General features: G+C 46.9%; 1 protein-coding gene and 1 long non-coding RNA gene across 2 annotated transcripts; one reads left to right on the forward strand and one right to left on the reverse strand.

Annotated features, from left to right (window-relative positions):
• On the reverse strand, positions 1-27,252 carry TSNAXIP1 (translin associated factor X interacting protein 1). Its single transcript, XM_076349549.1, is given in 17 exon segments — positions 1-1,057; positions 1,877-1,983; positions 2,319-2,442; positions 3,306-3,415; positions 4,293-4,454; positions 6,056-6,184; positions 7,186-7,316; positions 7,862-8,021; positions 9,414-9,583; positions 10,372-10,507; positions 13,121-13,317; positions 17,513-17,606; positions 20,353-20,476; positions 21,822-21,934; positions 23,624-23,714; positions 27,187-27,221; positions 27,223-27,252. Coding segments are annotated over 17 exon segments (2,142 nt in total). The 3' UTR covers positions 1-828.
• On the forward strand, positions 12,336-18,903 carry LOC143165789 (uncharacterized). Its single transcript, XR_012996315.1, has 3 exons — positions 12,336-13,048; positions 13,229-13,444; positions 18,758-18,903. It is a non-coding gene; the product is annotated as an uncharacterized LOC143165789 (long non-coding RNA).
• Positions 27,253-27,633: the final 381 nt, after the last annotated feature.

Consider the following 27,633-nt stretch of genomic DNA (forward strand, 5'->3'; position numbering starts at 1 on the left):
TTTCACGAACCCTTAGTCCCCTCCCTGGAGAGGGCTATGTGCTGGATAGAGAGGACACTAATGGATAGGAAAGATTAACTGATGCCAGTGGTTGGAAAGGCCGTAACCAGAATGCATGTGGTGTCTTCCTTGAAGCAAGGGACAGATTTTGGTGTTTCTGTGCTTGGTTTGCTCTTCCAGCTCAGAGTTTGGTTAAACCTACACGTGGGGCAGCACTTGAACTTCTTTCAAAGTGATTTCATACTGGACAACAGCAGCTACACCAAGATAAAAGTCTCCCTGGGGACAGACATGGTAGCAAACCTGGTGTGGGCTGAATGGACCTTTCACTTGCACCCTGACTGTGCTGATGGCACCTTATTTTGCAAACGTATCTTTGAAACCCTCCCTCTTTGAGCCAAGGAACCGTAAGGCCCGAGGGCTAAAGCAGCCACGTTGCAGCCTGGAGTTTGATGGTGGCTTCTCAGGTTCAAGTAATGACTGTTGGAGCGTAGTTGTTTTGTCACCAAGCAGAGAGCCCAGCACCCTGCGGTGCCCCGGTGCCGTGGGGGTGTGAAGCCTCTGTTTGGGGATCCGGCAACCTCCCGCTGCAAGTCTCGCTGAGCTGAAATGACTCTGGATAGGCTGCAAAGTTGTACTGGAGTGCTTTGCTGCTTAAGCTGAAAGTGCTTCTGATAGCTCAAGCTAGCCTATCCTCTCTACTGTTAGTTACTAGGTGTATCTCTGTATGCACGGGAAGAAGTATTTAGTGCAGTAATTCTGACTCTCAGCTTATTATCCAAACCTGGAGATCAAACAGTCCATTTATTCTTAATATTGGAAGTTTCCTTACTCTCCTTCGAAGCCTGCCGTGCTTCCCTCCCTGGGCGAGGGCCCTACTCGTCTCACATCTCCAGCGAGCAGTCTCTCAAGTGCAGTTTCCACAGGGACAACTTCTTGGTCTGGCTGTTCTCTTCGGACCTGATAAGCCAGACCAATGTAGGTATCTAGTGTCTGATCATCAATATCGGGATCGATCGTGCAGAAGGCAGTCTTCAGATCATCTGCGTTCACCTCTCTGTTCAAAAACAACTCGGTCACTGCTATGCTGTGGTATGTGAAAGGAATTTTTTTAGTTTTGTGCCACAGTGAGAATCCATGCTGCTTGAATTGCAGAGCAGAGAATTTGATATTGTTATCTCTGCCTCTACTACCCTTTGGTTTTTAAATACGCATGTAATAAAGTCTGCTAAGTACTAAATTTCAAACTGAACAGAAGTTAGGAAATGTTAGACTTGTGATAACCTGGGAAGACCTTAAACTCACCCTTGTGCACTGTGATATCCTTTGTTACAGAACTACATTTTCCTTTGCTAGTTCAGTGCCCGCGTTGGACGGTACTTACCCATCTTCAGTGTTCTCCTCAGTGCTCGGTGCCTGGCACCAGACTTTTTTCCTATGCAGTAACTGCCTCTCGTTTATCTTGTTTTGAGGGGGAATTATTTCTTTAAATCCGCGGTTGTCAGTCCTGTTTACTCTTCCCACTCCTCAGAACCAGCCTCTGAGGTTGTACAGGATTTTACTGCTGGTTTTGGAGAGCTGAGGAGTGGTGGGATATGAGACTTCAAGTACTGAAGGGGATTATTGGTACAACCAATCTTCTCTACTCACTGCCTGCCATATCCAAGTCCTTTGGGTCAGGAACTGACACTGTGCAGTGTTTTGCAGAGCAGGACTCAGCCAGGTTTTGGTATTTACTGGAATATTCACAACTGGGGCCCTCTGATAGTGCAGAGGGCCCTGCACTGGCCACGCACTCCTGTGTCCACAGGGGGGTTCCCTCTACACGTGCTGTCCTGATCTGCTCTCCCCGTCAGCCCCTTCCCTCCATACTTACGTTAAATCTCCCAGCTTGTCCTTCAGCTGTCTCAGGTACTCCTGCTTCTCCCTGACATACTGGGTCCTGAGCTTTGCAACGAAAGGTTCAGCGTTCCCCTCCTCATCCTGAAAGAAATTACAGGTGCATTAGCACAGAACATGTGTTCCAGTCTCGATAGGAGCTGCCCCCCAATGTGTATTAAAATAACTCAGCCCTCCTAGAAATGGAATTTCCACGTGAAAAGTGGAAATAAAGAGAGAGAATAGGGAAGAAAAACTATCATAGAAAAGGCACAAGCTTGCGTTGCCGTTGTCTACGGATGGCCTTCGGGTGTTAGAGCTTGTGGTGGGCACTGCAACTTCGTTAGTCTGATAAACCTAATTAGTCTGGTAAGACTAATTTAAGCCCTAAATTAGGCTTAATCTGAATCAAAAGGAAAACTTAAGTAACATCAGCTTACTTCTTTGAATAAAGATATGTAGTCGATGAGGTCTTCAGTGCTGTCCAGCTTGCACCTGCTTGCATCCACTAGTTCTTGGATTGACTCTTTCCTTTTCAGGGGAAAAGCTTCCCTCACAGCCGTGCTGTATGGAGACAGGCAATACGGACAGAAGTCTGTATGCTGTTACAGTACGAGCACTTAACGACTGCCAGTGTGGCTGGCTGTTTTTTAGGCTACCAGTGAGTGCATGTATTCCATGGTCTTCATTTATTCCAGATCTTGAAAAATTCATTGCTTTCACAGGCAACACATTTCAAGAAGCACGTGCACCTTCAGACACCAAAACAAGGGCAAAGCTTTCAGCAGAGCTCAGGACTCAGGTGGGCGTTGGATGCTAAGCCATGTGGGAAACTCTGAATGCAACCGTGAGTATGGGTTAGCTGGTAGCCCAGACCGAATTGGTTGGCGTGTCTGTACCAGCGCCGCGTTCCCAGCTAAGTGCTGGAAATGGCTGGTGCTTCTCTTCTGTGCTATGGCCCAAAGAAATGCTGTATTTAGAGTTTCACTTATGAAGGCACGGCTGATTGATTAACTGGGAGAAGATTGACCAACCTTGCACCTGTAGCAAAATTCACAGAAATGCTTTGTGACCTATCACAGGAGCTCGTGGGAGCACTGCGTAGGGTCCCGTGTCCCCTCGGGGAGCGTGGCAGGGTGCAGGAGCTGCCAGCCTGTCCCACTGCATGTGTGAAGCACCCCATGTCTGCTCTCGGGCCTCTTCAGTTGCACTCCTCAAAACTTGCAGTATTCACATTATTCTAAACCTAATGCAGAGGTTAACAAGTATAGCCTTGCTAGAGCTGTCCGCGCAGGAATTTAAAAGAGAGAAAACCTCCTCCCCTGGCTGCGCTGGCAGATAAGCAAAGCAGACAGACTCAGCATATCACAACATCTGACGTGTGCCAGACGTGGGCAGAGCTCGGTGGGCGACAGTCGGCCTCTTGCCTGAACTGCTTGCTGGTCAGGGATCCGCTGTTTGAGCTGTCGCAGGCAGCCAGCTCCTTTTGTAGGTTGGAAATCAGCTGATTCTGGCCGTGGTACTGTTCTTCACCCACCTGTGAAACAGGGAAGGCTCACAGGTCAGTAACTGCCCCATCTGTTCCTTGGACTACCTTCAAGAGGGAAGCAAAACTGCAAAAGGACTGTGCTCGCTTCTAAAGCAACTTTTACCTGAGCAGCTTTTAGTGATTTACAAATAATTAAGCAAGCAACACAGTGGCTTGCAGGGTGGCTGTTCACAGTGGCTTCTTGTTGAAGAAGTTTCTTAAACTGTTAAAGCCTCAGGTGCAGATGCACACCCTGGATGCCCCAGCATGGCGGCAGCCTCCCTGCCCAGATGGTGGCACTTGGTCCCAGCCATTTTTCCATTTCCAAGCAAGACGTAAGTAGGGCAAGTATAAGAGGAGCTGGGGGGGGCTACGTGTCTTTGTGTTACAGGAGATGGAAAGATGTGGCCATGTAGCCAGAGCTTTCCAGCTCTGACACGGTGCTGGGGAGCGGGGCGCAAGGCTGCCAGGGCCTGCACGGTGCTGCAGTTCAGAGATTGTGTCCTGATCTTCACAAACACTTCACAGGGGCAGACCATGAGCTGTTTCAGGAAAGACCTACTGAGAGAAGGAGGCCTGTATGTAAGTCTGGCAAACAGAAGCCTCTCATCGGAGAGAGCAGTTATGATGCGATTAAAGTGTTTGAAAGAAACGGGGTCTTCGAGAAGCTCTGTTGGGAGCAGTAAGAGCCTGCTGTGTCTTGCATGGACAGGATTCCCTTCTCTAGTGTGTCAGTGTTTACTTTTATTCTCATGAGAAGGTGTGGCTTCCCAGGAGGAGGAATGGGAGGTGAAGCCCATTTGCAGAGGAACGCTTCCCTTGCCTGCTGCCTGTCACACCAGGGATGTCTGGGCAGAGGTGCGGCATTGGGTTGCGGGTTGCCTACCTTCCCGGTGAGTATGTCATAGAATGAGCTCAGGACATGGTTCGATCGACAGAGTCGCATGTTCTCGTAGAGGGTGTAAGACCATTCCATGGCAGCGGCATCTCCGTGCTTCTTCTGGAGGTAGCTGAGAAAGAACTCGGGAAGACTGGATCGCTTCCCTGTCTGCAGATAACAAGTGAGTAACTCCCATAAGCAGCGGAACTAAATCAAATCTGCCCGTTGGATTCTAGCTGTTTGTGTACAGATGTCTGTCTTTTGGGGATCTCACACAGTGCTAACACAGTGCTAGTGCTGGCTGGAGTCTTCCCCGTTATTAGATCTTTCACAGTCTTTCTCCCAGGTTTGTCCTCTAAATGTGGGTAAGTTTACAATGAAGCTCTTCTGTTGCTGAGACCACTGATAAAGTCTCTCTTCTCCTGCCTATTTTTGTGAAATATGTAGGAACTTGCTACCTGTGAGGCGCTACCCCTCTGTCAGATTTAGCTGAGCTTGGCTCACGGGTTGAGAAATGGAAGCAGTTATTGGAGAAAAGTAGAGCCAGACAGTGATTGCGGCAACCCTCCTTCCCCAGGAAACCAAGCTGAAAGTAAAAGGCAGCTGCCATAGAAAACATTAAGCCATTTGGGGTTGATCTCAGAGATGTTTCTAGGCTTCGAGCTCAAGAGAAGGAATCTGTAAAGTGGCTCTGCCTCTCTCAAGGTTGCTTTCATATGACTGAGGCACAGTAACAGGGCTTGTCCAGTATCTGGGGAGATGGTATCATACTTGTCCCTAACATGGGAAGAATTAAACAGCCACTTTTATTTTCTTTTGAGTCTTGTATCGCTCCAGACAGGCAACCCATAACGTCTGCCTTGGCAGAGAACACACACCTCACCCCTTTGGCCTCCAGCTGTCACTCCCAACCCACCCTGGACAAAGAAGGGGAAATTCTTGTCCCTTTGTTCTTTGTTTTTTGTGTAACAAAACCAAAGCACTTTTATATTAATTCATTTATCAATGTAAGTTATTTTTTGTCCCTGCTCCTCATTTTTCCTGCAGTGCCACCTGTTCCTCTCTGGCATGGGCACAAACACTACGGAGTTTAATAACGGATTGACATGGGTTAAAATCAACCCAGCAGAAAACCCTGGCCTTGCTTTGGCTGCATGGATGTTGCTGAGGTTTCCACCAGCTAAGAACAGACACTGCATAGTCACGATGACGTGTCGGTCTACAGAGCACCATCACACCCCAGAATAGCAGCAGTCAGCCTAGCTAAGGTCTCAGACTCACGAGCACGGCTGATTTAGCTCAGGGTGATTGCTGCAGTGGTTCCTCCCCTGGGCACCCTGCCTTGTGGAGGAATCTTCAGGGACAGCTCGGCTGCTCTTGCAACAGCTGCTGGACCACGGCAGTTTACGGCCCTGGACATCAAAGCAACCAGTGCTGACTCTGGTTTCCTGAACGCCTCTGAATTTGCAGTGGTGGCTGGGCATCAGCTGCTTCACGAGCACTCGGCTGTCCCGGGAGCAGGAGCTGCAGAAGAAGCCTCTTAGGCCTGGGATGGAGCTACCAGTTATCCACGTGACACTGTCCTAATTCATGAGTCAGATCCCTGGGGAGCCCTGCCAGGCACCAGCTGAGGCGGTTTGTTCTTACAATGTTTTATGCAGCTCGATTCAGATGAAACACTAGGCAGGACAGGGGTGAGACCCTGCCTTCCCAAACTGGACTGACTGTCATAGCACATGCTGTTTGTGGAGAAGGAAAATGGGACAAACCTGCTGTTCTAGTGCAATTTTCTCCCTCCAGACATCCTTTAGGATGTTCACCACATCCTTCTTAGTCAGCTTTTTGTTCTTGACTTCACCTTCATGCCTCAGGTACACAGGCACCTTGTCACCTTTGCCCTAAGTAATGGAAAAGAAACACAGATACAGGTAAGGCGTTCGCCTCGCTGGCAGTGATGCAGCACCAAAGCCATGTTCTCAGCATCTAAAGGCATCAGAATGAGTCATTTGTGCAGGTCTCATTCCCAGTACCATAAAACACATCTGTCTGCACCTCTGCAGTGTGTCTCAAGTGCTCCAGGGTGGACAAAATGGGACTGTGTGAGAGGTTCCGCCCAGCGAAAATAGAAAAGGAAAGAACTTTCTTGGAAATATCTTCCAGGAATGGCAGGGCAAACAGTTCAAGCTTCTGGAAAGGCTGAGGAAGAGATGTTGACGGACCAAAGAAATGCTACTCTGTCCCTGAGAAAACCTTTGGATACAGTTATGCTTGGTATGATGTGAGGAATCCTTGTAACATTTCCTTGTCCCTGTATCATTTCCTGATTCCCCCACGTGCTGGGGTGCAGTGCAATGGGACAGTGTGAGTTGAATTAACTTCCTGATGCCACGAAAAGTAGTCATTCCCTGCTATGTAGTCTTGCTTCGCTTCTTACTCTTAGTCATTCTAGTGCTTTGTCTGAGTTCATCTCATCGGCAGAGAACTAAACGGGGAAAAAACAAATACTGCTCTGCTGGATACTTCCCTGTTGCTGCAGCCAGTACCAGGGGGTCGGGACAGGGGAGAAGGACAAGGCTTTTCAGCAGCAGGGCGCTGTTAATTTGTCTCAGCCATGTAGTGGAGCATTAGTAAGGGGCTCCAGCCCACTAGTACTACCTGCATGTCTGATGATTCGTTGTAAAGTGTGGCTACTTCATCTGTGTCTTCAGTGTGCTCACACTCAGTTTCAGCTTTTCTATTGCACCTGAGTTTTCCTAGCTTTAAAGTTTTCGGTGGTTACGCTAATGGGAAGGTGAATGTTGAAGACACCAGCCATGAAAGCAATTCTCCCACCTTTCTAATGATATCTATTGCCAATTAATCTCAGTGGAAACAAGCAGGGAAGAAAGCTTACACATACCCATCCAGGGAAGACATTTATCTCTCTTAGTGCTCCTGTTCCTATTTCTTCCAGAAGCACATCCACTAGCTGATCGCTGGTCTTCCCCTCAGCCAGACAGCCCCACCGGGCAGCTCCACCAGGAATCACCGCTGCAACAGCAAAAAGACGCTGAGCTGCTAGAAGAGGAGAATGCACCCACGCATACCGGTTTTGCGTGAATCCCACTAGGGGCCTTATGATAGATACAGATCTTTAGACATCCAGTTTGTCTCCTAAGATGTCTAAGGCAAAATGGAATACCCTGCAAGCTCCTCTCTCTCTCAGCCCGCTGCCTAAAAGCCTGGGAGAAAAATGGGGCGTTGCAGGTAAGAAATGCACCATAGCAAAGTGTTTCATAGAATCACAGAATGGTTTGGGTTGGAAGGGGCCTTTAAAGACCACCTAGTCCAACCCTCCTGCAATGAGCGGGGACATCTTCAACTAGATCAGGTTGCTCAGAGCCCCGTCCAACCTGACCTGGAATGTTTCCAGGGATGGGGCATCCACCACCTCTCTGGGCAACCTGTGCCAGTGCTTCACCACCCTCAGCGTAAAAAATTTCTTCCTTATATCTAGTCTGAATCTACCCCCTTTAGTTTAAAGCCATTTAAAGATGAGCTGCCTTAAGCAAACCACTGCTGAATACATTTGGCACCTGAACACTTCGCCCAGTTTGGCCGGGGTGTGCAGTTGCGCTGAACTCGCTGGAGTTCAGCGCAGAAGTTGTCTCGCTCTTCTGCAGTCTCTCTGTGGATTTCCAGCAGTGTTTCATATTCCTTATGGAGCTGATCAAAATCCTTCTGCAGAGTCTTCATCTAAAGGATACAGAAAGGAGGATTGTAACAAACTAGCCAGAGTAACAGAAATTTTCTGTTGTTAGACAGCTCCAGTGAGCAGTCAGTGTAGTCCATAGACTTACGGAGAGCTGTCCCTGGCTAATTGCTTCTAGATTGGAAGAAAAATAAATAATTTATTAAATTTTATTGTTACCGTTTACAAAAACTTCTGACAAAACATGTCAATGACCCTTTTATACCTGGTTTTGTGTTTAAAATAGATCTTAATCCACTAGGAGAGAGCAAGAGAAACATAGGCTTCTGTTCTAGAAATTTTTACATGCATCCCCTCCAAATCCACTATACTTTATTTAGAAAGTGTTTCTTTTTTATATGATTTATCTTTGCTCTCCTACTACATCGTGATTCAGAGGTAACCACAGCTCTAGTCTGGGTTTTGAGGGCTGTGTCTGTATTTATTATGCCACGATGTAGGGACATGAACAGTGGATCAAGCTGTGCTGACGGTCAGGGCTGGAATGGAGCTGCCAGTGGCCCAAATGCATCCGGGACAGCCCAGCACTGCTTTTCTGAACCACAAAGGCGGGTGGGACTTTTTTCATCCATCTCTCTTCACAGCTGTGCACTAACTACGTGGTGGGATTCAATGTGTTCTCTTTTTCATCCTCCTTCTAGAGATCAGGTCACTGCCACTCTGCCACTGCGGGGTTGGAAGCAGACCCCATCCTAGCCACTGGTGTGTGCTACCCCTTCGCTGTCCTGCACGTGACATGGCATTGCTCCTGTGCATCTCCAGTGCAAGGCAAGCAAACATTTATTCTGAAAAGGCAGCAAACAGATACAACATGAGGAACCTAGTCCAGTTCTTTCACAGCTGGAAAATGCATTGATCAGCCCCATAGCTGGGGTGATGACCTTGGAGTTTCAGTAGGTTAAGGAAGCCATTTAACACTGCTGGGACAGGCAAAAACCCAGCTAGACAGATAAGCATTGCTAGCCCAGCAGCAGTTTGTTAGCCGTGGTTTGGGCAAAACCGTGCAATGTATGTGAGGTGAACCTAGTTCATTTATTTATATATATGATGACTTCAGACAGTAGTTCTCAAGCTGTAATCTGCGGGCTCTTGGTGGCCTGTGGGCCATTATTGCTTTTACTGTGTTAATTCATTTAAAACTGATGTTAAGGCTTTGTGACGGTATACTGATTTTGAGTGCTCTGGCAGTATGAGATTCCGATAGATAGGGAGCTTTTGGGGATTAGAAGACAGTGGCTTTTCATGTATGTACAAAACCCAAAGAAATGCACATATGTGAGCTCTAGGTTTACTGAGTCCCTATCCCAACCTGAATACTTGAAGCATCATGTTTGTATTTATGTGGTATAGATTGAAAATTAGGAGCCTATGCTCACCTCCTGAAGTAAATCAGAGTATTTTTTCTCCAGTGATTCAAAATCTCTCCTGGGCACAACATCTCCGTAGTCTGCTATCGTTGTGTTCAGCTTCACCTGGGCTTTTGTGAGGTCCTGCCGAGCTATCTTTAATGCCAAAGTTAACTTCACCACATCTTCACCCTTGACGTCTTTAAACAACAGCCATTGATGAAAGCCCATGACAGTAAAATTGCAGTCGTAGTTTTCTAAATCATCTATTAAGCTTTTAGACCACATAACCTTACAAAGGGTCGGCAAGAGCTGCATGGGTGTAGACTGTGTTATTACTAAAGAACTGCAAGTCCAGGAGTATATTGCAGTGTTCGCGTTCCCACGCACTGTCGCCTCCTCTCCCATGCACACATACATACTCAAAGGCTCAAGCTTGCTTTTGGTTAACGGAGAGGATCGCAGGTGGGGAGAGCCTCACACAGATGCAATGGCTACAGCCAGAGAGTAAGAAGCAGTAGCACTATGGGTGCCTGTAACCAGACTGTGGATCAACAGAGTAACCTCTGTGCCAGGTATTTGTGACACTTGAGTTTCAGCAGTTTTATCTGTCCTTGTGGACAGGCACAAAGCTGGCAGCCGTGGCTGGGTGAGACATGCTGACAGTTGGCACTGGAGTCAAAAAACATAAGGAACCTTTGCATTGGGCAGCTCCTGCCTTCAATTTACCTGCTGTGCTAAGCAAGAGCGTATGGGAATACAAGCAATGACTTACTGAATCAGATCAGACTGTTAGGTACATCCCTGCCTATTCCCTTTCCTGCCTGTTTATGGACCTTTTGGCCATGAATTTGTCTAACTTCTTTTAAGGAGTCAAAGCATATCTGAAGATATTTCAGAGACACTCTGAATTTTTACTGCAATGCTGTACCGATGGATGTGCATTTGGGTCTCTGTGCAGGTTCTTACAGAGATCTGCTTTCTCTACCTTGGACTTGGTGACGTGTCATCTCCAGCCGTTCATTATGCATATCATTCAGTTTTGCTAGAAGCACTTTGCGGGCACCGTACTCATTGAGATAGCGAGCATACTCCTCAGCTACGCTTGTCTGCAAATGCTCCACCTGCGGGAAACAGGGGCTTGAACTGATCAGGAGCGTGGCATCAGTGGGAACTCTTGGACTGGTTTGGTGGGTCTAGAGCAGAAACTAAGGAGCAGAGAGTGGGATAAGGGAAGCAAAATGGGAAAAACTGGAGTAGGAGAGTGGGCAAGAGATAACACTGTAGAAAAGAATGGACCGGATGGAAATATGACAGAAGAGTTCAAACTCAGATGTAGTGTGCAAAAGGGTGCTCCGTCTGAGTGTTTAGCCTTCTAGAGAGTGAATTACATACATTTCATCATCTGAGTTACACCATTTCTCTGCTGTAAGCCCGTATCCAGAAAACCTTCCAGCAACTTCTTCTGTCCCTGTTGCTGGTCACACAGGAGAAAAAAAGCTGCTACTCTTACCAATTTACTCCACTGGAACTGGTGACAGAAATGTATCTTGGATGGCAACATGGGATTGTATTTGTGCTGTATTTTTTATTTTTTCATTGTAATTTTTAATTTTAATTGCATTATAAATGAGTGGCAAAGTAAAGCTATCAGAAATCTGGAAGTCTAAGAACTGAGATTATGTGTAAAACCGTAGCTTATTCCCATGATGTGCGTTTCATTACGTGATCACATCCTGTCACTGCCAACGCCTGCCTAATCTGCTGGATAGGGAATGAATCAAGATGGTGTTTTACTTGTTGCTCAGAAGACAACTAGTGCCTCAGGGACCTCTGACTATTCTGATGAGAATTCTGAATTCTGTTAGTCTCATAAAAATACGAGCCTGCTGTAGCAATGCTGTTTTGCCTGTGTCCCTACACCATCACAGCCACAACCACATTGCCACCAGCAGACAAGTCAGCAGCTTAGGTGGATCTTTCCAAGGAATTTTTGAATATCTAACCGTGCCACAGTTAGAATATTTGAATGCTGTCTCAAAAATGGAAATCTGGTTTTAGCAGAATTATTTTTCCCAGCCTCCTTCACCCGAATTGCAAAAATTAAATAGCCCAAACTAGAATTTAGATTCTGGGCTCTATTCTTAGGGTAAGGCAAGTATAACTTCACATAAATTCTTGGTTGCTCCTTTCAGAGAAGGTTCTTTATGGCTCTGTGAAGCACTGGGGCCTCTGAGTACCAACAAGTGGAACTGGCTAGTTCCAGGACTGCAAATGGAAGAGATACGAGCATTTTGATCTAGCTAGTGAAACCAAAGCCTCTAAGGTTCAGCGAGTGCTAGCTAGATGAATAAAGAGCCTACACAGTCTGTCCTGAAGCTTGTTCTTCTTCACCTTTACCACTTAAACGTAGTACTTAAACTACCGGATGAAAGCAAGTTCAGGTAGAGTTCATGCTGTTATCACATCTCTGACTACAGCAGAATTGCCGTGTGACAAGGACAATTTGTTTCTTCCTCCTGCTCATTTTTCACCAGGAGGATGGTACAACCCTGGAGCAGGCTGCCCAGGGAGGTGGAGGATCACCATCCCGGGAGGATCTCAAAACTCAAGCCAGACAAGCTCATGGCTGATCTGATGTAACATAGGGGATAGTTTTGCTTCACATGGGAGGTTGGGCTGGAGACTCTAGATGTTCCTTCCAACTAACACTTCCTTGATACTTCCTGAATCAGCTGCAGTAGCTGTCAGGGCCCCAAGAACCTTAACTACCCTGATCAGCCTCAGCTGGACCCTCCACCCACACACCATCTGCCCGCAGCCAAGGAGCTCTGTTTAAGCTCAGGCCGAGACTTTTGGTCTTTGTTGAGCTATATTGTAGGTGTATCTGCCTCCAGTCCTGTCTCTGTATCCTAACTGGATCTTGGACTGATGTTGTAGGTAGCTCTTCTCCTGGATGGACCCCTTCGGATGTCTGTTGCAGTTTTGTCTCCAGTTCTGACTCTGGCCTTATCTCCTGCTGCTCCTGAGTGCGTGCTTCCTCCCCCCGCAACCCACAGATGAGATGGACCCTGGGCTTCAATGCCTCATCTGGAACTGCTGAGGATGACTGCTGCCAGCACCTTGCTTGGTGCTGTGAGACTGTGCCCCGGTTAGCGGGGCTCTGACTGCGTTGCAGTCACCCTCAGCTCCTGGCTCGTCCTTTCTCATGCAGCAGCCCTGCTCTTGTTGCTCTCCAACAGTAGTGTCATTTCAGCCTGAGTAGCTAAAACTGTTTAAGAACTGTATAAAGTGGTGATTTAAACTGGAAAGACTTAACTAATCTTGCCTATAGGTACCAATGCGACTGCACTGTCAGTAAGATGAACGATACAGATTTAAAGATGCTAAGGGTACAGCGTTGTAAAAGAGTGCATGTACTTTTACATTAAGAACTTAAAACAGTACCAGGAAGATATTTATTTCCTCTCCCCTTCAAATGTGACACTGGAAGAGCCAGATGGGACAAGAGATACAAGTGAAGACTTCTGACAGTGGCAGCACAGCCTGTCTCAAGAGAACAGGATATTCTCTGGAGCTGGCCAGGATCCAGCATCACTACCGTGCCAGATGTTCAGTGCCTGCTCTAGAACTTCTGCTGGCATCAAAGGACGAGAGGCTGGGAGGTAAGAGGTCAAATGTGTAAAATACATCCAACAGAAGTTGGGAAATATTTGACTCATCATTGTCTAATTTACCTGAGTCTGAAGAGAATTCTTTTCTTCCTTCATGTTGTCAATGAACTTTAACAAATGTTGTTTCTCTTGCTTTAACGTATTTATTTCATCTTTCTCCTTTTCTTGCAGTGCCAGTATCTGCCGGGTGCACTCCTCGGAGACAGTTGCGACCATAGCCTTCAGGGGCTCTAGGGCACGAATTGTCTTCTTCTGATGAGCTAAAGAGAGCAGAGGTGATGAGCACCAAAGCCTGGGTTTTCCTCAGCTGGGCTGTTGGATATTCAACCTCAAAACAGCGCTGGTGGGAAGTGGGACTGAACATGGGGCTTTTACTGCTTTGGCCTGGTGAGTGTCTGAGGACTGGGAGTAGTATCTTTCGGGATTATATCCCGTTGTGGATTTGGGATTATAACCAGCTGTGCGTATGAACTTCACAAAGATTTCTGATTTCAGCTCATGCTATTTATTCTGGTTTGGAAAACAAAGGATGAACAGTATTTTATTTTGTTTTCTTGAGTACTAAAGGTTTTGGTAAGATACAGTGAGCACTGATGGCTTTGTCGTGTTTCACTAGTTGGGAAGGTGTCACCATTTAAGCACAGGCAGCGTATGGGGCTAAAGACAGCTGGGAATTAGCGATTTACCCTCTTTTGTGAAGGCACATTCTTCATGAACTTTGATCTGCTTTCTTGTCACCAAATGCATGGTCTCACACAACCTTTTGTATACAAATTTGTTGTCTACCCACTCTCCCCTCTTTTTAGGCATGCCTTGACCTCTCTTCTTTTGCTGTTCTCTTCAGTACATCTAGTAAAGAACTCGTGCTCTTCTTGGCTTTCTTTGATGTAACGTGTGCTTTTCACTCTCAGCTATTTCCCCTTTGACTTGAAAATTTTTCTTAAAGATATTTACCTGAGGAACCTAGTGACAGTACTTGACTCGGATCCCACATCCTAGTTACAGTTCCATGGTAGAATTTCTTCTGATGCCACCTCCTTGGTGCGGAGGCTTGTTTTTATGACTAGATGGAATTCCACCAGGAGAATAAAATGATCAAAGACAGGATATGGCGTGATTCAAACCAGGCTGTGAGCAAGCCTTATTTTGTTTGTGAATAACTGCATTATTCAGCAATTAAAACTGTTCACTCTCTCTCCTGAACAGAAGGATAGAAATGCTGGTGGATGCTGAATAATCTGACTTGGAGGTTTTTTTCCTCCTCAGTAAAACCTGGTATTAGTATTTATGTACAATTACTATGCGACAGATTCTGCATTTTAAAAGTTAAAACGCATACATAAATCTAAGAACAGGAACTACCTTTCTTATTATACTTGGGTGTGAATTTCCTTCCCATGCTATAACTGTACCAAAGGTTTTGCAGAACTCTTTCACTGTGGTACTTGTATCAGGACAAGAGATGGCAAAAGTTAGAGCATTGGCACAGGGATTCTGCCACTGTGCTGTTTGGTTGCTCAGTGTGACCATGTTAAAACTTCAGCAAACTTGTTTTGAGGCGTAGTTTGTTTCACAGCTGACTCCTGACCACTAGCAAACCCCTTTAAATTAAGCGCAACAGTATTTTTAATTGTAGCTGCCCAGTATGTCAGAAGTTAGAGCACAACTCCTTGGCTGCCAAAGTGATTATTTTGTAGCGTGGACACTGGCCAGTGCCATCTGAGAACATTAGCTCTCTGATGACCTCTCAGAACTCCCCCCATGCCAAGAAAGGACAGACATTCTCCCACTTGGAAAGAATTCAGGCTGTGGTGCAGCTCACTGCACATGCAGGATTGCTGGATGGACCCAGAAGCCTTAGCACCACAAAGGAGTCAATGTGAAGTCCCTGTGGACATAGCCAACCTGAGTGTTATTTTAATCAGGAAATGGATTCAGCTATGGATAACATCACCATGAAGACCTACCCTATCACTCAGCTTTGTCTTAAAGGAGCTCCCAGCCACATAACCTTTATCTCGGATCAAGGTAACAGCTGTAGGGATTTGACGGCTCTCTTCTCCATAGTGCTATGTTCCAAATTCTGCTTAGTACCTTCACATTCATGTGGCTTTACTCCAGAAACAATGCCATAAAGCTTCAGTACTGGCTCAGCACAACCTTGACACCCAGAGGAGCTACAGCCGCAGTTGTATGTCCAGTTCTGGCAGAAGACGCGCGGTTGCAAGCAGCCAGTACAGGCTGCACATCCCTGTTCCCATCAGAGGCGGCTGCCTTCTCTGGCCTGCGTGCTCAGCTATGCACGTGCTAGCTACTTCAAATGTCCTGCTGCCAGAATGATGCAGCTAAATACACAGTGTAAGCAGTACAGTTTTAGGACATTTAATAATACTTTTTAAAAAAAAAAAAAATCAGATTATTCTGATTGAACTGGGAATACGTTGTAATGCTGGCAGATTTAAGGGGAGAACCCGCCCCAGCGGTGGGTGCAGTGGTGGGCACCTTAAACATCATCTAGGCTAAGCTAGTACAGGATGGCAGAAAAAACAGAGTAAGACATAGCTGCTAAATCAGACTACAAAGATAATATCCAGTTGGCTGAGAAATACAATGCTTTGGTGTAAAGGAGGTTTAGTTAAGTTTCAAAGGGCGCTGAAATGCTGCAGATAGAGTATGCATGTTAGGTGGAGTGATGAGACATCTCTCTAAGCAAACTCCCATTTATCTGCGCCTTGATACTCCAAGCACTGTAGTGAGGGACTATAAACAGAATATAAAATTCTGACTTTAGGAGCCCTCAGAATGGCCACCCCTCACAGATTTTAAAGAAGTTGTTTTTGTTAAGCACAGTCAGACATAATGTAAGAATGAAGATAAGTACTTAGGAGTACAGTTCTACAAATCAGTAAATTTCCTTCCTTTTCTCTTTCTTTTGTACTCTTTCTGCTCTCAGACACTTGCTTTTGTCTCTTCCCTAGCACAGCCACTTTCGTGAGCAATTCAACTCACTAAACCAGCAGGAAACTTTGCAGCTCTTGGTCTTTGTTTTTCCTGCTGGGTGAGTTGACTCGGCTCATAGAGGTGTCCAGTGAGTGGCAGAGGTGGTGCAGCCCAAGCAGTGGGAGTGCACCATCAGGACTGGGGAAGTGGGACCTTCTTGTTTCCGCGGCCATGAGTTGTTGGGTTGTATTAGGTCACCGCTTCCTTGGCCAGGCAGGTAAGCTGTTGTCTGTGCTAGGCAGGGAGAAGGAGGCCTGGAAATTACTTACAGATAACCCCATCCAACACCCTTAACTAAAAGGGGATGGATGCCATGCGGGCCTCGTTAGCAAGGTAAAATCTGTAATTAGGAAAATGAGTCCTCAATATACAGAAAGGTGGGAGGATCCCAATCCCGACTTAAAACAAATTGATTTTTTTTTTATTCTTAGAGCTTCAAGTACACTTGGTACCACGGCATATTGGTTCACTGGCATTCCATTGATTTCCAAAAATAAAGCTATCATAAAAGATATGTTTTGCTGGGTATCCAGAGACTTCAGATTAAAAAAGGGAAATATCACATCCAAGCAATATGGAGGAGTCAGTAAATAAATGCTTAAAAAAAAAAAAGCTTCAGAAAGCGGTACAATATAGGCTACAGCATGGACACCAGTAATCTCTGGGAGCTGAAGCAAAGAAATGTCTACTAAAGAGTTCTGGAAGGAAAATGATTTAAAAAAAATAATTTTTATATAATGATTAAAATTGACTTATTCACCTGGTTGAAGTATACTGTGCAAAAAAAGATTTTTGTCTATAATGAGGGACTATGATTAGGTAGCCCAGGTAACAGGTACTGGGATAAACAATATATATCCTTTAAGAGACTGTCCCAGTAGAAAACTGTTGACATCTGATAGCTGCTCGGTGCCCAGTGTGAAATAAGCGCCTGGTTACAGTCTATTTCTAGCCCTCTGTGACTGTTTACAAAGTACTGGTGTGACTGTGGCATCTGAAGGCCAAGCAAAGTTTAAAGCACACTAAGAATGGACAGGGAACAGCCAGTCCAGTTCTCTGCCCTGCCTTGCTTCAGGAGTAATTCAAGCTTCAAGTTAACAGAGCAAGTGCATCCAAACGTATTAGTACGATACGCTCCACTACAAATGTGATTGTCCCAGAAAAACCTTGAGACGCTGCTGTTGCCTGAACGGTGTATGTGATGAAGATTTAAAAAATCTAAAAGTCTTCAATCTAAATCTAAAAATCTGAAACATTATAGGGGAAGAAAACAAACCCTCCAACAGCTTCATCTTATGTATGAAGGAAATAGACCTAACGGACCAGAAAGATGGTTTTACCAGTTGACATCTGTTTAGGCTGTTCATCCCATATATGTATCCAACACAGCTAAGCTCTGTAAGAACATGTCTCCATTAGTGTATTTTCCCCACAGGTCAAAGTCCGAGAGCTTACCCAAAGTAACTTCATATTCATTCTTTATAGCTGACAGCAAGGGCTTATAGGTCTTGAAGTTGTCTATGAAGAATTCAAAGACCTCTCTGTAGGGCTGAGAGAAGAAAGAGAGCTTGAGAAAACATTCAGTGGCACATTTTTCAGAATTCAGAGATGGCTGTTTTGTCCAACACAAATGGCATCTAATGACAGTGAGAATAAGTATAAAAATACTGCTACCACATTTTATTTTGTCTCTCCATCTTTGGTCTGCCATCCCAAATATGTCATATGAAGGTGGAGTTCTCTCCCCTGTTGATAGGTGCCACAGCACGATGGAGAGCAAACAGACATTTTAGTGGCCAAAGAGAAGCTTTGACCAATTCTGTCAGGGCACAGCTCCAAAATGAAAATGATACTGTTCGGATGGAGCTGACTAGAACTCAAGTTACAATACTGATGTAACAATATGGATGTTAAAGATATGTAACAAGATCATATTGCTGCTTTCGTTGCCTATTTTGTTAAGTTAAATGGCAAGCTCTGCAGAGCAGAGACAGTATCTCTGCAGATGTTGTCCTTCTCAGCAGAATAAAACTTGTTCAGAGATGATAGTCAAACTTCCGTGTTGTATCTGGGCCATGGGAAGACTTCATTAGCAATAAGTAATTCACTCTCACTGAGTGTACCTCACTATTAAATACCATTAAACATGTCATGTAAGACGGTAAAAAATATTTTCAAAGCATAAACACAGTTATGAGATCTCTATTTTCTCTTGCCATTAGTTACTCTTTGTTTCCCTCCATTCTCTTCCATCTACCACTTTCTTTTCACGTCACTACAGGATTCCTTTGGGAATGAGAGTTTGAATTAATTTGTGCAGAGAAAATCGAATCTAAACTTCCCAGTCTGCATAAATGCTCTAATTGCAGGATATTACAAAAACAGGAGTACCCACTCCTACTCTATCTGTGTATTGAATTAAAGTATTGTTTCTCAGCGTCTCCATGAGGTGTGTCCTCGAACACTCACAACGAACCCCCCAGGATCAGACCCATTAGAAGTTGCGAATTTTGGGGATCCTAATTAGGCTCAGGCAAGAGCTAGATGAGAAATCCCCTTCCTGTCACATGCAGAAACCTAACTTCAGGAATTAGAGGTTTTGCAGTGAAAATTTGGGAACCTACACACTTGCTGCTTTACGGGTTTACACAGGAATCTTCAGGAGCTTAGTGACTAAATTCTGTTTCACATCCATTTTAGATTACCATGTCTTTTTGAAGACTTGGGCTTTGATTTGAAAATGGAAACAGTTATAGAAGATGCGGAGTACACGAGAAGATGTGAACAACTCTGTGCCTGGGAAGATCATGGAACAGATCCTCCTGGAAGCTATGCTAAGGCACATGGAGGACAGGGAGGTGATTCGAAACAGCCAGCATGGCTTCACCAAGGGCAAGTCCTGCCTGACTAACCTTGTGGCCTTCTGTGATGGAGTGACTACATCAGTGGACACGGGAAGGGCTACAGTTGTCGTCTATTGGGACCTCTGTAAGGCCTTTGACATGGTCCCCCACAACATCCTTCTCTCTGAATTGGAGAGATATGGATTCAATGGGTGGATGAGGAACTGGTTGGATGGTCGCATCCAGAGGGTAGTGGTCAACGGCTCCATGTCCAGATGGAGATCAGTGACGAGTGGCGTCCCGCAGGGGTCCATACTGGGACCAGTACTGTTTAATATCTTCATCAATGACATAGACAGTGGGATCGAGTGCACCCTCAGCAAGTTTGCAGGTGACACCAGGCTGAGTGGTGCGGTCGACACGCCAGAGGGACGGGATGCCATCCAGAGGGACCTGGACAAGCTGGAGAAGTGGGCCCGTGTGAACCTCATGAGGTTTAACAAGACCAAGTGCAAGGTCCTGCCCCTGGGTCGGGGCAACCCCCAGTGTCAATCCAGGCTGGGGGATGAAGGGATGGAGAGCAGCCCTGCCAAGAAGGACTTGCGGTACTGGTGGATGAAAAGCTGGACGTGAGCCAGCAATGTGTGCTTGCAGCCCAGAAAGCCAACTGTGTCCTAGGCTGCGTCCAAAGCAGCGTGGCCAGCAGGTCGAGGGAGGTGATTCTGCCCCTCTGCTCTGCTCTGCTGAGACCCCACCTGCAGTACTGCGTCCAGCTCTGGAGCCCTCAGCATAAGAAAGACACGGACCTGTTGGAGCGGGTCCAGGGGAGGCCACGAAAATGACCAGGGGGATGGAACACCTCTGCTATGGAGAAAGGCTGAGAGAGTTGGGGTTGTTCAGCCTGGGGAAGAGAAGGCTTCAGGGAGACCTTATTGCAGCCTATCAGTACTTAAAGGGGACTTGTAAGAAAGACGGGGACAAACTTTTTAGCAGGGCCTGTAGTGACAGGACAAGGGGACATGGCTTTAAACTAAAGGGGGATAGATTTAGACTAGATATAAGGAAGAAATTTTTTATGCTGAAGGTGGTAAAACACTGGCCCAGGTTGCCCAGAGAGGTGGCGGATGCCCCAGCCCTGGAAACATTCAAGGTCAGGTTGGACGGGGCTCTGAGCAACCTGATCTAGTTGAAGATGTCCCTGCCCAGGGCAGGGGGGTTGGACTAGATGACCTTGAGAGGTCCCTGCCAACCCAAACTATTCTATGATTCTATAGAAACCCAACATATAAATGAACTGCTTTCTGTGCAAGTTCCCTAACGTGAGCTACAAGCCCACTTATCCAATACTACCCGTAGGTGCCTACTCTGCTCATCTACTTTTTCCTTTGGATGGCCCATTTAAATAATCCATCTCAGCACATAGTTTCAAGTCAAGAGAACCTTGTATCAGACCTGCAACTTCAGTTCCTGGGAGTTCTTTTTAGTCAGATCAAGAGACTGCAGCTCTTTCCTTAAGTAGGACTCCAGTTGCTCCAAGTATCGTGGCTTTGGAATGGTGAGAGGGGTCTGTTTATTGCTGCAGAGACACAGGAAAAGAATGGACCCATGGACTTATATGTGTCGTGTATAAGAATGAACTCATAATAAATCAGCTCAAGGATCTTGGTTTTCTTCCTGCTGCCCATTGCTTCACAGCAGGGCTTTATTATTTTCCCTTACATGAGAGAATATATATGTACTACAGTTAAAAAAAAAAAAGCATACAACTGCCAATTTAAAATTCCTTGATGGAGCAGGAGGCTATTAAAGACATCCTGCTATTATTGCTCTTCAGTTTAAGAACTTCATAATGCTTTTTGGTATAAAAAGCCAGGTGAGTGGGTTCTCTGTTGCAGAAAAGAATAAACGCTAATTACGTTATTTGAAATGTGTCAAGGAAAACAGCCATTTGAAAAGAGAATTGATACTACATACATACTACATCTCCTGAGGTTCTAGGTTCCTCAGGAGGTTCTAGGCTAAATGTCCCTTTGCTGGATGTTATCATGCATATTTCATATTAAAACCAGCTAGAATTAAAACAAAAAAGCACAACTATCCTTATTATATCATCCACAACTGCGTCCTGCAGTCTGTCAGAGCCCTGAGTGAACCAACAGGCTCTGCAACCTCTTCCCCTGGGGGTTTAGGTGCCTGTGCTCAAGGGGTGCTGGGACCCCACAGGGTGACAGCAAAGCAACCGGGGACAGTGACCTGCCCAGCAGGGCACAATGCCACAGGACTTGAACAAGAATAGCCGAGCAGGTCCCTTGATGGTAGCCAGGGCCATTCATCATTCAGTGACGGTCAGGCAAATCCGCAGTGATGAGGAAGGTCCGATGCCAAGCTGGGATGTCAAGTCAGCAGGCCAGGGTCGGTGAGGTACAAGATAGACATGGCTACACCATAGCTCCAGCAAGAACCAAAGGTGAGGAGCCTGAGTAAAGGCTTCTCACATCTCTTTCTCACTCAGCTCTTTTTACAGCGCCTGGTCCCAGGTTACCCAGCTGTGCCGTATCGGAACCGATCTTGAGCCCAGGCACTCAAATGCCTAGGACTGGAGAAGAGCTGGCAGAGCCTGTTGATGCACCTGGGGCCCTGACAGGATCCTGTATACTGTCAGTCAATGAATCATTAAATGATAGCATTGTACGGTAATGTTTATACTAAGCATGACTCGCTATTACATAAATACTTGACATCTCCTATAGAGCTACTAGTCAGAACCAGCAATGTCTCCTCTGTTGCGCTGAACTCTCGTGGGATAACCCAACGTCATTGCTCTCACTAACACAGAGAGGTTCTGCTCTGTGAGGCCTTGTTTTTCAAAAACTCTTTCCAGCAATCCTGGTGACTTAACCAGTAGTACGGGCTGAACTTACCTAGACTGTCTCTGCTCTGGGGCGCAGCAGGGTTTGTGATTCCTTAGGACGGTCTGCCCGGATGCAAATGCAGGCCACGTGGACCAATGGCCTCTAGCAGAAAGCTGAAAAGACTGAAAGGAAAAAATCCCTTTGCTGTACCTGAGCACTACAAACTCACAACAAGGAGCCAAAATCCAGAATCAATACAACTGCCTATGAGTGCAGTCAAATAGAAGGACAACGGCCGTACCCTGAAACTCTTCTCAGCCAGGACTGACCACACCTAAAAACCAAGCAAACTTTTTTGTTCTTTGAAGAAATCATCTTCCCAGACTAGTACCGTTTGTTAAACACCTCTGAACAATCTCCTGGTAGCTATTGTTCGTGCTGCCTAGATTACATGATTGTGGGAAACAGTTCATATTTCTGGGTGAAAAATGGTTTCTTGGTTTACACTGGGACTGCTGGAAAATAAAGCATCACACAAACAAATCAGAATCTTGCATTAATCCAGATAAAAACCAAAATGACAGGTTTGACTGAGGTCCCGTTTCCACTAGGGAGTTTTGCGCTGGGGTGTGCCCTAGTAAGGGCACACTGAGCTGGGTTAACTCATACAGATTATGAGTTTTAAATGCAGGTTGGTGACCCTGTTTGACACAAAACAGCTGAATTTGTGCCAGTGTAGAACATAATGAAGATAAGGTCTGAGGAACAGTAAAAAGAACATGATGAATGAAATTTCCTTCAGAAACTGTAAGTTCTTCTGAAAGCAAAATCTTGGCAATTTTAAGAAGTTGTTAAATTCTATCTTGGAACTTTCTCAGTATTTCTTTGGGAGGAGAAAAAGCCAGCTATGCTGGATTGCTCTACTTTATCTTTGTTATTACAACAAACTAATTAGTTTGCAATTGTCCAATACAAATGCATCCCTATTCTGGCTGCAAAATTTACAAAAAATTAATCATGGGCAAACAGGGGGGGTTGACTTTCAAAACCCAAACTTCAGACTGACCAAGCCTTGAAACAGTTAAATGTAAAGCCTCGGAAGTTTAAATGCCCTAATTTCAGTGCAAGAAGCAGGAAGATTACATTGGAGAAGCAGTAAGATTCCAATTTATTGGGTTGAAAATCTTTTGTACAATGAGGAAAGTGCTTGCAGCATGTCCCAGCTCTAGGGACAGAATAACGCTTTAAGTTCTCGTGCTAATGTAGCACATACGGCTTGTCATAGAGGTGGCACATTTCTGAAATACAACCAAAATGCTAATGAAAAAAACCCCTAAAAATAAATAACATATGACTCTTATAGATCTTAACCTCCCATTAGTTTGTTGGTATACATGTTCCTGGAATTTATTTTCTCATAATTTGGATATAGGTTTTTCCCATGTTCGTTTATTTTATTTATTAAGACTGATAAATACTAGGGAGCAGATCTTCCTGTAGGATGCTCTTATCCTATGATTAAACAGCATGTGGTCATGTGGTTTCTTTTTTTTTAAAACTATATGGGTCAAATTCTGGCGTCGGTATTTGGCATGTATGTCCACTCAAAAGGTTGCAGCCAAGAACAACATTTAGATTCCTCTCCTCTTTCCTCCACCCTTAAAAATGCAGTAATTAATTCACAAAGATGACATCTGAATCTGAGTTACCAGCAAATACAGATTTTCTCTCTATATATTAAAGAAAGATTAAAATGGTTAGAACTTGATGGGCTTCCTAATAGTTTGGGAAGGTCCCTGGGCTTCCAGCAAGATTCAACGTTGACCAAGTTAGCTGAAGTTTGGATGTTTCACTGGAATTCTTCAACTCACCCGAGTCTTCTGTTTCTTGGACAGGAAGTATTTCAGACTGTTGATACGTGTTTGGCAATCTGGAGTCTCAGAGGAAGATTCAGGAGCGGTCCTGTGCAATGGCGAGAAAGAAACATTTCAAAATACACAGAATTAACTAAATACACAGTTGGACCTTGAGAGCCTGGCTCGTGTATACCTAAGGTAAACAGCCAGTTACGAAGTGCCTGATGGATGAAAATATCCCAATGTACAGGGAGGGACTGACGGAAACATTTGTGGTGCAGCTGAGCTCCAGGATTTGCTATTTGATAACTGACACAACGTTTGGGATCTTCCTCGCTGACAGCGACCAGGCTGAACCCTGCAGCTGGGCGAGCCTGAACGAATTGGTTTTCTGAAGAGGAGAGATCAGAAACGGAGCTAGAAAACCTGTTACCCATGGGTCAAGAACCGGGATTTGGGGTCCCAGAAGTGCCTGCAAAGCCAGTTCTCTGGGGTGGCAGTAATGCCATGGCACAGGTGGCCTGACAGCCAGTAGAACCGGCAAACCATGGAACAGATATAACCAGGCGCTCTCTTTCCTAGACTAGAAACTGGCATGTGTAGGCAAAAGGCCTTTTAAGAAGTAAACATACAGTTGCATGTGTATTTTAGGGAAAATTAGGGTGGCCGTGATATAGTAAAGCAATCCGGACATCACAGTGAATTTGCAGGCGCTGCACCGGCACAACATGACCACACACTCGGCTTGATATCTGAGCATCGGCGTCAGCTGCCAGCACGGTTTCACGCTCGGGTGGCAGGTAGCTGTTACACCTTCAGCAGATCTAACTCTCCAACCATCCGCTTTCCGGGGGAGGTGTGCGTAGGGTGAGCCAGACTGGCTTTCAGGAGTCCACCGAAGGCCAGCACAGCGTTGGGGTGGGAGATCGTATCTGGTGGGCTGTTGGATCTCCCACCCTAGCGTATAAAACGGCAGCTTCAAGCTGCAGCTCTGTAAAATGTGGTACCAGCTCAGCCCTGCTGAAAGGGGAGGTGCGGTTTCTCTCCCCACCACAACAGGCTCCTGCTGTCTAGGTAGTGCTAGCTCTACTGTACGCTGGGCAACTCTCTGAGCTGTTTTAGTTCGCTAATCCAAGGGAAAACCTGCAGTTACCCGGTTTAGACCGACTAAAAACACAACATGCAAGTTCACCCCTCAGTGGGGGAGGGATTCTGCAGCTAGCGGTGAGGATGGAGACGGAGACCCCAAGCAGTTGGGTCAGCTAGCCCAAGGAACCACACCTTTGGGTGAGATTCCCTGAGACACTGTGAGCTGATCTAGCAGCTTACTGCTCTTGAAAAGCCCTACCATCTCCTCCTCCTAGCTGTATCCCCCCGCTGTTTACCTTGTGCTGCTGCCACTGCTCATCAGACCTCTTTATAAGCTGCTTTAAGGCATCACCTCAGCAGAAAACTAACCCAGCGTCATCTTTCAATTTTGCTTAGTGATCACACACAGAGGACGCTTCACTCTTGCGAGAAGATTGTACCCAGCACAACATGCTTTCATGGCACAGTCCCACCGGCACGAGGAAGCCATGGAAGCTTGTGCTGTGTGCCTGGCTACAGGGAGGCACGGAAAAGCAGCGGCAGCTGGGAGCCAGGACTGAGAAGATCAAACTCCGCTGGCCAGGGACACGCCAGGAGCAAGGAGCAGGATGAATATGAAGTGGCCTATGGACAGAATTGCAGAGTGTTTTGAAAGTCTCCAGTCCATAACAGACCACTAAACATACAGTAACTCATGGTTTAGAATCTGAAGGGCACTCGTCATGCATTTAAACAAAATAAGGTTCCTAGCTATCCAGAAATGCATCTTCTCCTCATCTGCAGCTAAACTTGCTACCAGCTTGATACTCAAAGTACCGAGCACTCTTTGCTTCCATGTGCTTTCATAAAAGCTGAGTGCACTTACCACCCAGGACCGTATGTCTGGTTTTTTTCTTGCAGGATGGGATTCTAAGATAACGGCAATCTTTACAGCCACATCAGTCAGCACACTACCAGCCAGGACAGCTGTTAACTCACCTGACAAAAGCAGGGTCTCCGACTACAAGACGGCCCGTGTTTGGAAATTAAAAGGTGCCTGTTCCCAGGCAACCACATTAAGTGGGAAAAAAAAAAGTACCTACGACTTTTCCCATGAGTGAAAATGATTGTTACTTGGACGGTGGTACAGACAGCCTGGATTTGGTACTGATGGCTTTTTCAGCATTGTGAAAGCTAGCAAAATCGAAGCAAGAAAAACTTGCTCGTTTGATGAAAGGTACTTCCCAGGAGTGCAAAACATACAGCTTCAATATAATCAAAGTTGCTTTTACTGTATGTAAATTTTCTTGAATGGATGTAGACGTGGCTGTCCATATCGGAGCTCTCCAGCAGAAAAGGCAGTGATAGCATGCTTTTAGACTACCTGCATCACACAAGTCTGAGATCTGAAGATAAAAACCTATCTGTGGGTGTAAATTAGGCCTCCACTGTGCCAGGGGGAGGCTCAAGACATTCACAGAAAAGTAGGCTTGGTCACAAACACACCAGAATTTTCCTTTTGAGGCAGCCTGGGCAGTTGTCAGAGCCTCCAATGGGCCTTACTTACCCCGGCCAGCCTCAGCTGAGACCCTCACCCACGCACCCTCTTGCCAGTTGGTCCAGGAGCTCCATTTAAGCTCAGGCCTGGCCCTTCGCACCCTGCCTGAGCTACTTCGTAGCCGTAACTGTCTTCAACCCCATCTCCTGGCTGCGCCTTGGACCTACGCTGTAGCCTCGCCTCCAGTCCTGTCCCTGAGCTGCTCGCTCTGGACCCGATTCATCGCTCGGCCTCGTCCAGGACCAGAGGTAAGTGCTGTTGGGGAGGGCCTTGCCTGCGCTGCAGTCGCCTTTGCCTCGCTCTCCCTTGGGGAGCAGCCCTGCGCTCTCAGAAGGCAGGTAAAGGCTGGCCGGCAGAACAGAGACCCATGTGCTAGAAGACACCATCCCCTTCCAGGAAAGGAAAAGAAAGGAGACCTTGCTGCTTTTATAACTATTCTGAAGTATTCAGGCTAACTAGAACAAGGTATCGATGGTAGAGGCAGATGCTTTGATAAAGGAATGGTATGGAAAACAACTAGTAGGGAGAGACACCGCTTTCCAGACTGTAAGCTAACTATAGCTAGTTACAAACAGTAACAATGGCAAAGCGAATACCACAGGAATCGCTCAACAAGTTCCTTGCTCCGCTGTGAGTGAGCGTGGCCCTCGCGACAGAACTGTTGTGTCCCGAAGTCCCAAGAGCGGTACTTGAAAGCCTTCCCCGCTGTTTATTTACACTTCCAGACAGGCTGCTGTGGTGAACCGTGTCCTGCCGCCCCCGGTCTGCTCTGACGCCGGCCCTCGGCGGGCGGGGCGGAGCGACAGCGCCCGCGGCCTCCCAGCCCGGACTCGTGGCAGGGCCGGGGAGGCACCGCAGCCCCGCGGGAAGGGAAGGGAAGGGCTGGGCTCTCCCTGCAGGGCCCGGACGCCGATACCTCCCTTCCTCCCCCCCGGCCCGGGCCGGCCCTTACCCGCCCGGCGGAGCGCGGCGCGCCGCCATAGTCCGCACCGCCCGCGCTGTTTACACCCGTCGCCATGGAGACGCTTCCCCCCCCCCCCCCGGCCAAGACCCCCTCGCGTGCCGCCATAGCTGCCCCGGCAGCGCCTGACGCGCTGATGCCGGTCGCCGGCCGCGGCGGCCCCGGCGCGGCCCAGCCCCGCCCCGGCGGGAGGCGGGCTCTGCGGACCGGCCGGGCCCGGGGCGAGGCCGCCGGAACGGCGCTGCCCGTCCCCGCGGCGGGGCGGCCGAAACCGGCCCCTGCGCGGAGGCGGCCCCTGCGCGGAGGCGGCCGGCAGGCGCGAGGCGGCCCCTCGGCGCCGCGCTGCCGCGGAGCATGCTGGGAAGGGGAGTCCCGCAGCCGGCGGCGCTCACCGGAGCCGGGCGGAGGGGGGACGCGTTTCCCAGCGCGCAGCGCGCC

The sequence above is a fragment of the Aptenodytes patagonicus genome, chromosome 11 (genome assembly GCF_965638725.1).
Source record: "Aptenodytes patagonicus chromosome 11, bAptPat1.pri.cur, whole genome shotgun sequence".
NCBI lineage: Eukaryota > Metazoa > Chordata > Aves > Sphenisciformes > Spheniscidae > Aptenodytes > Aptenodytes patagonicus.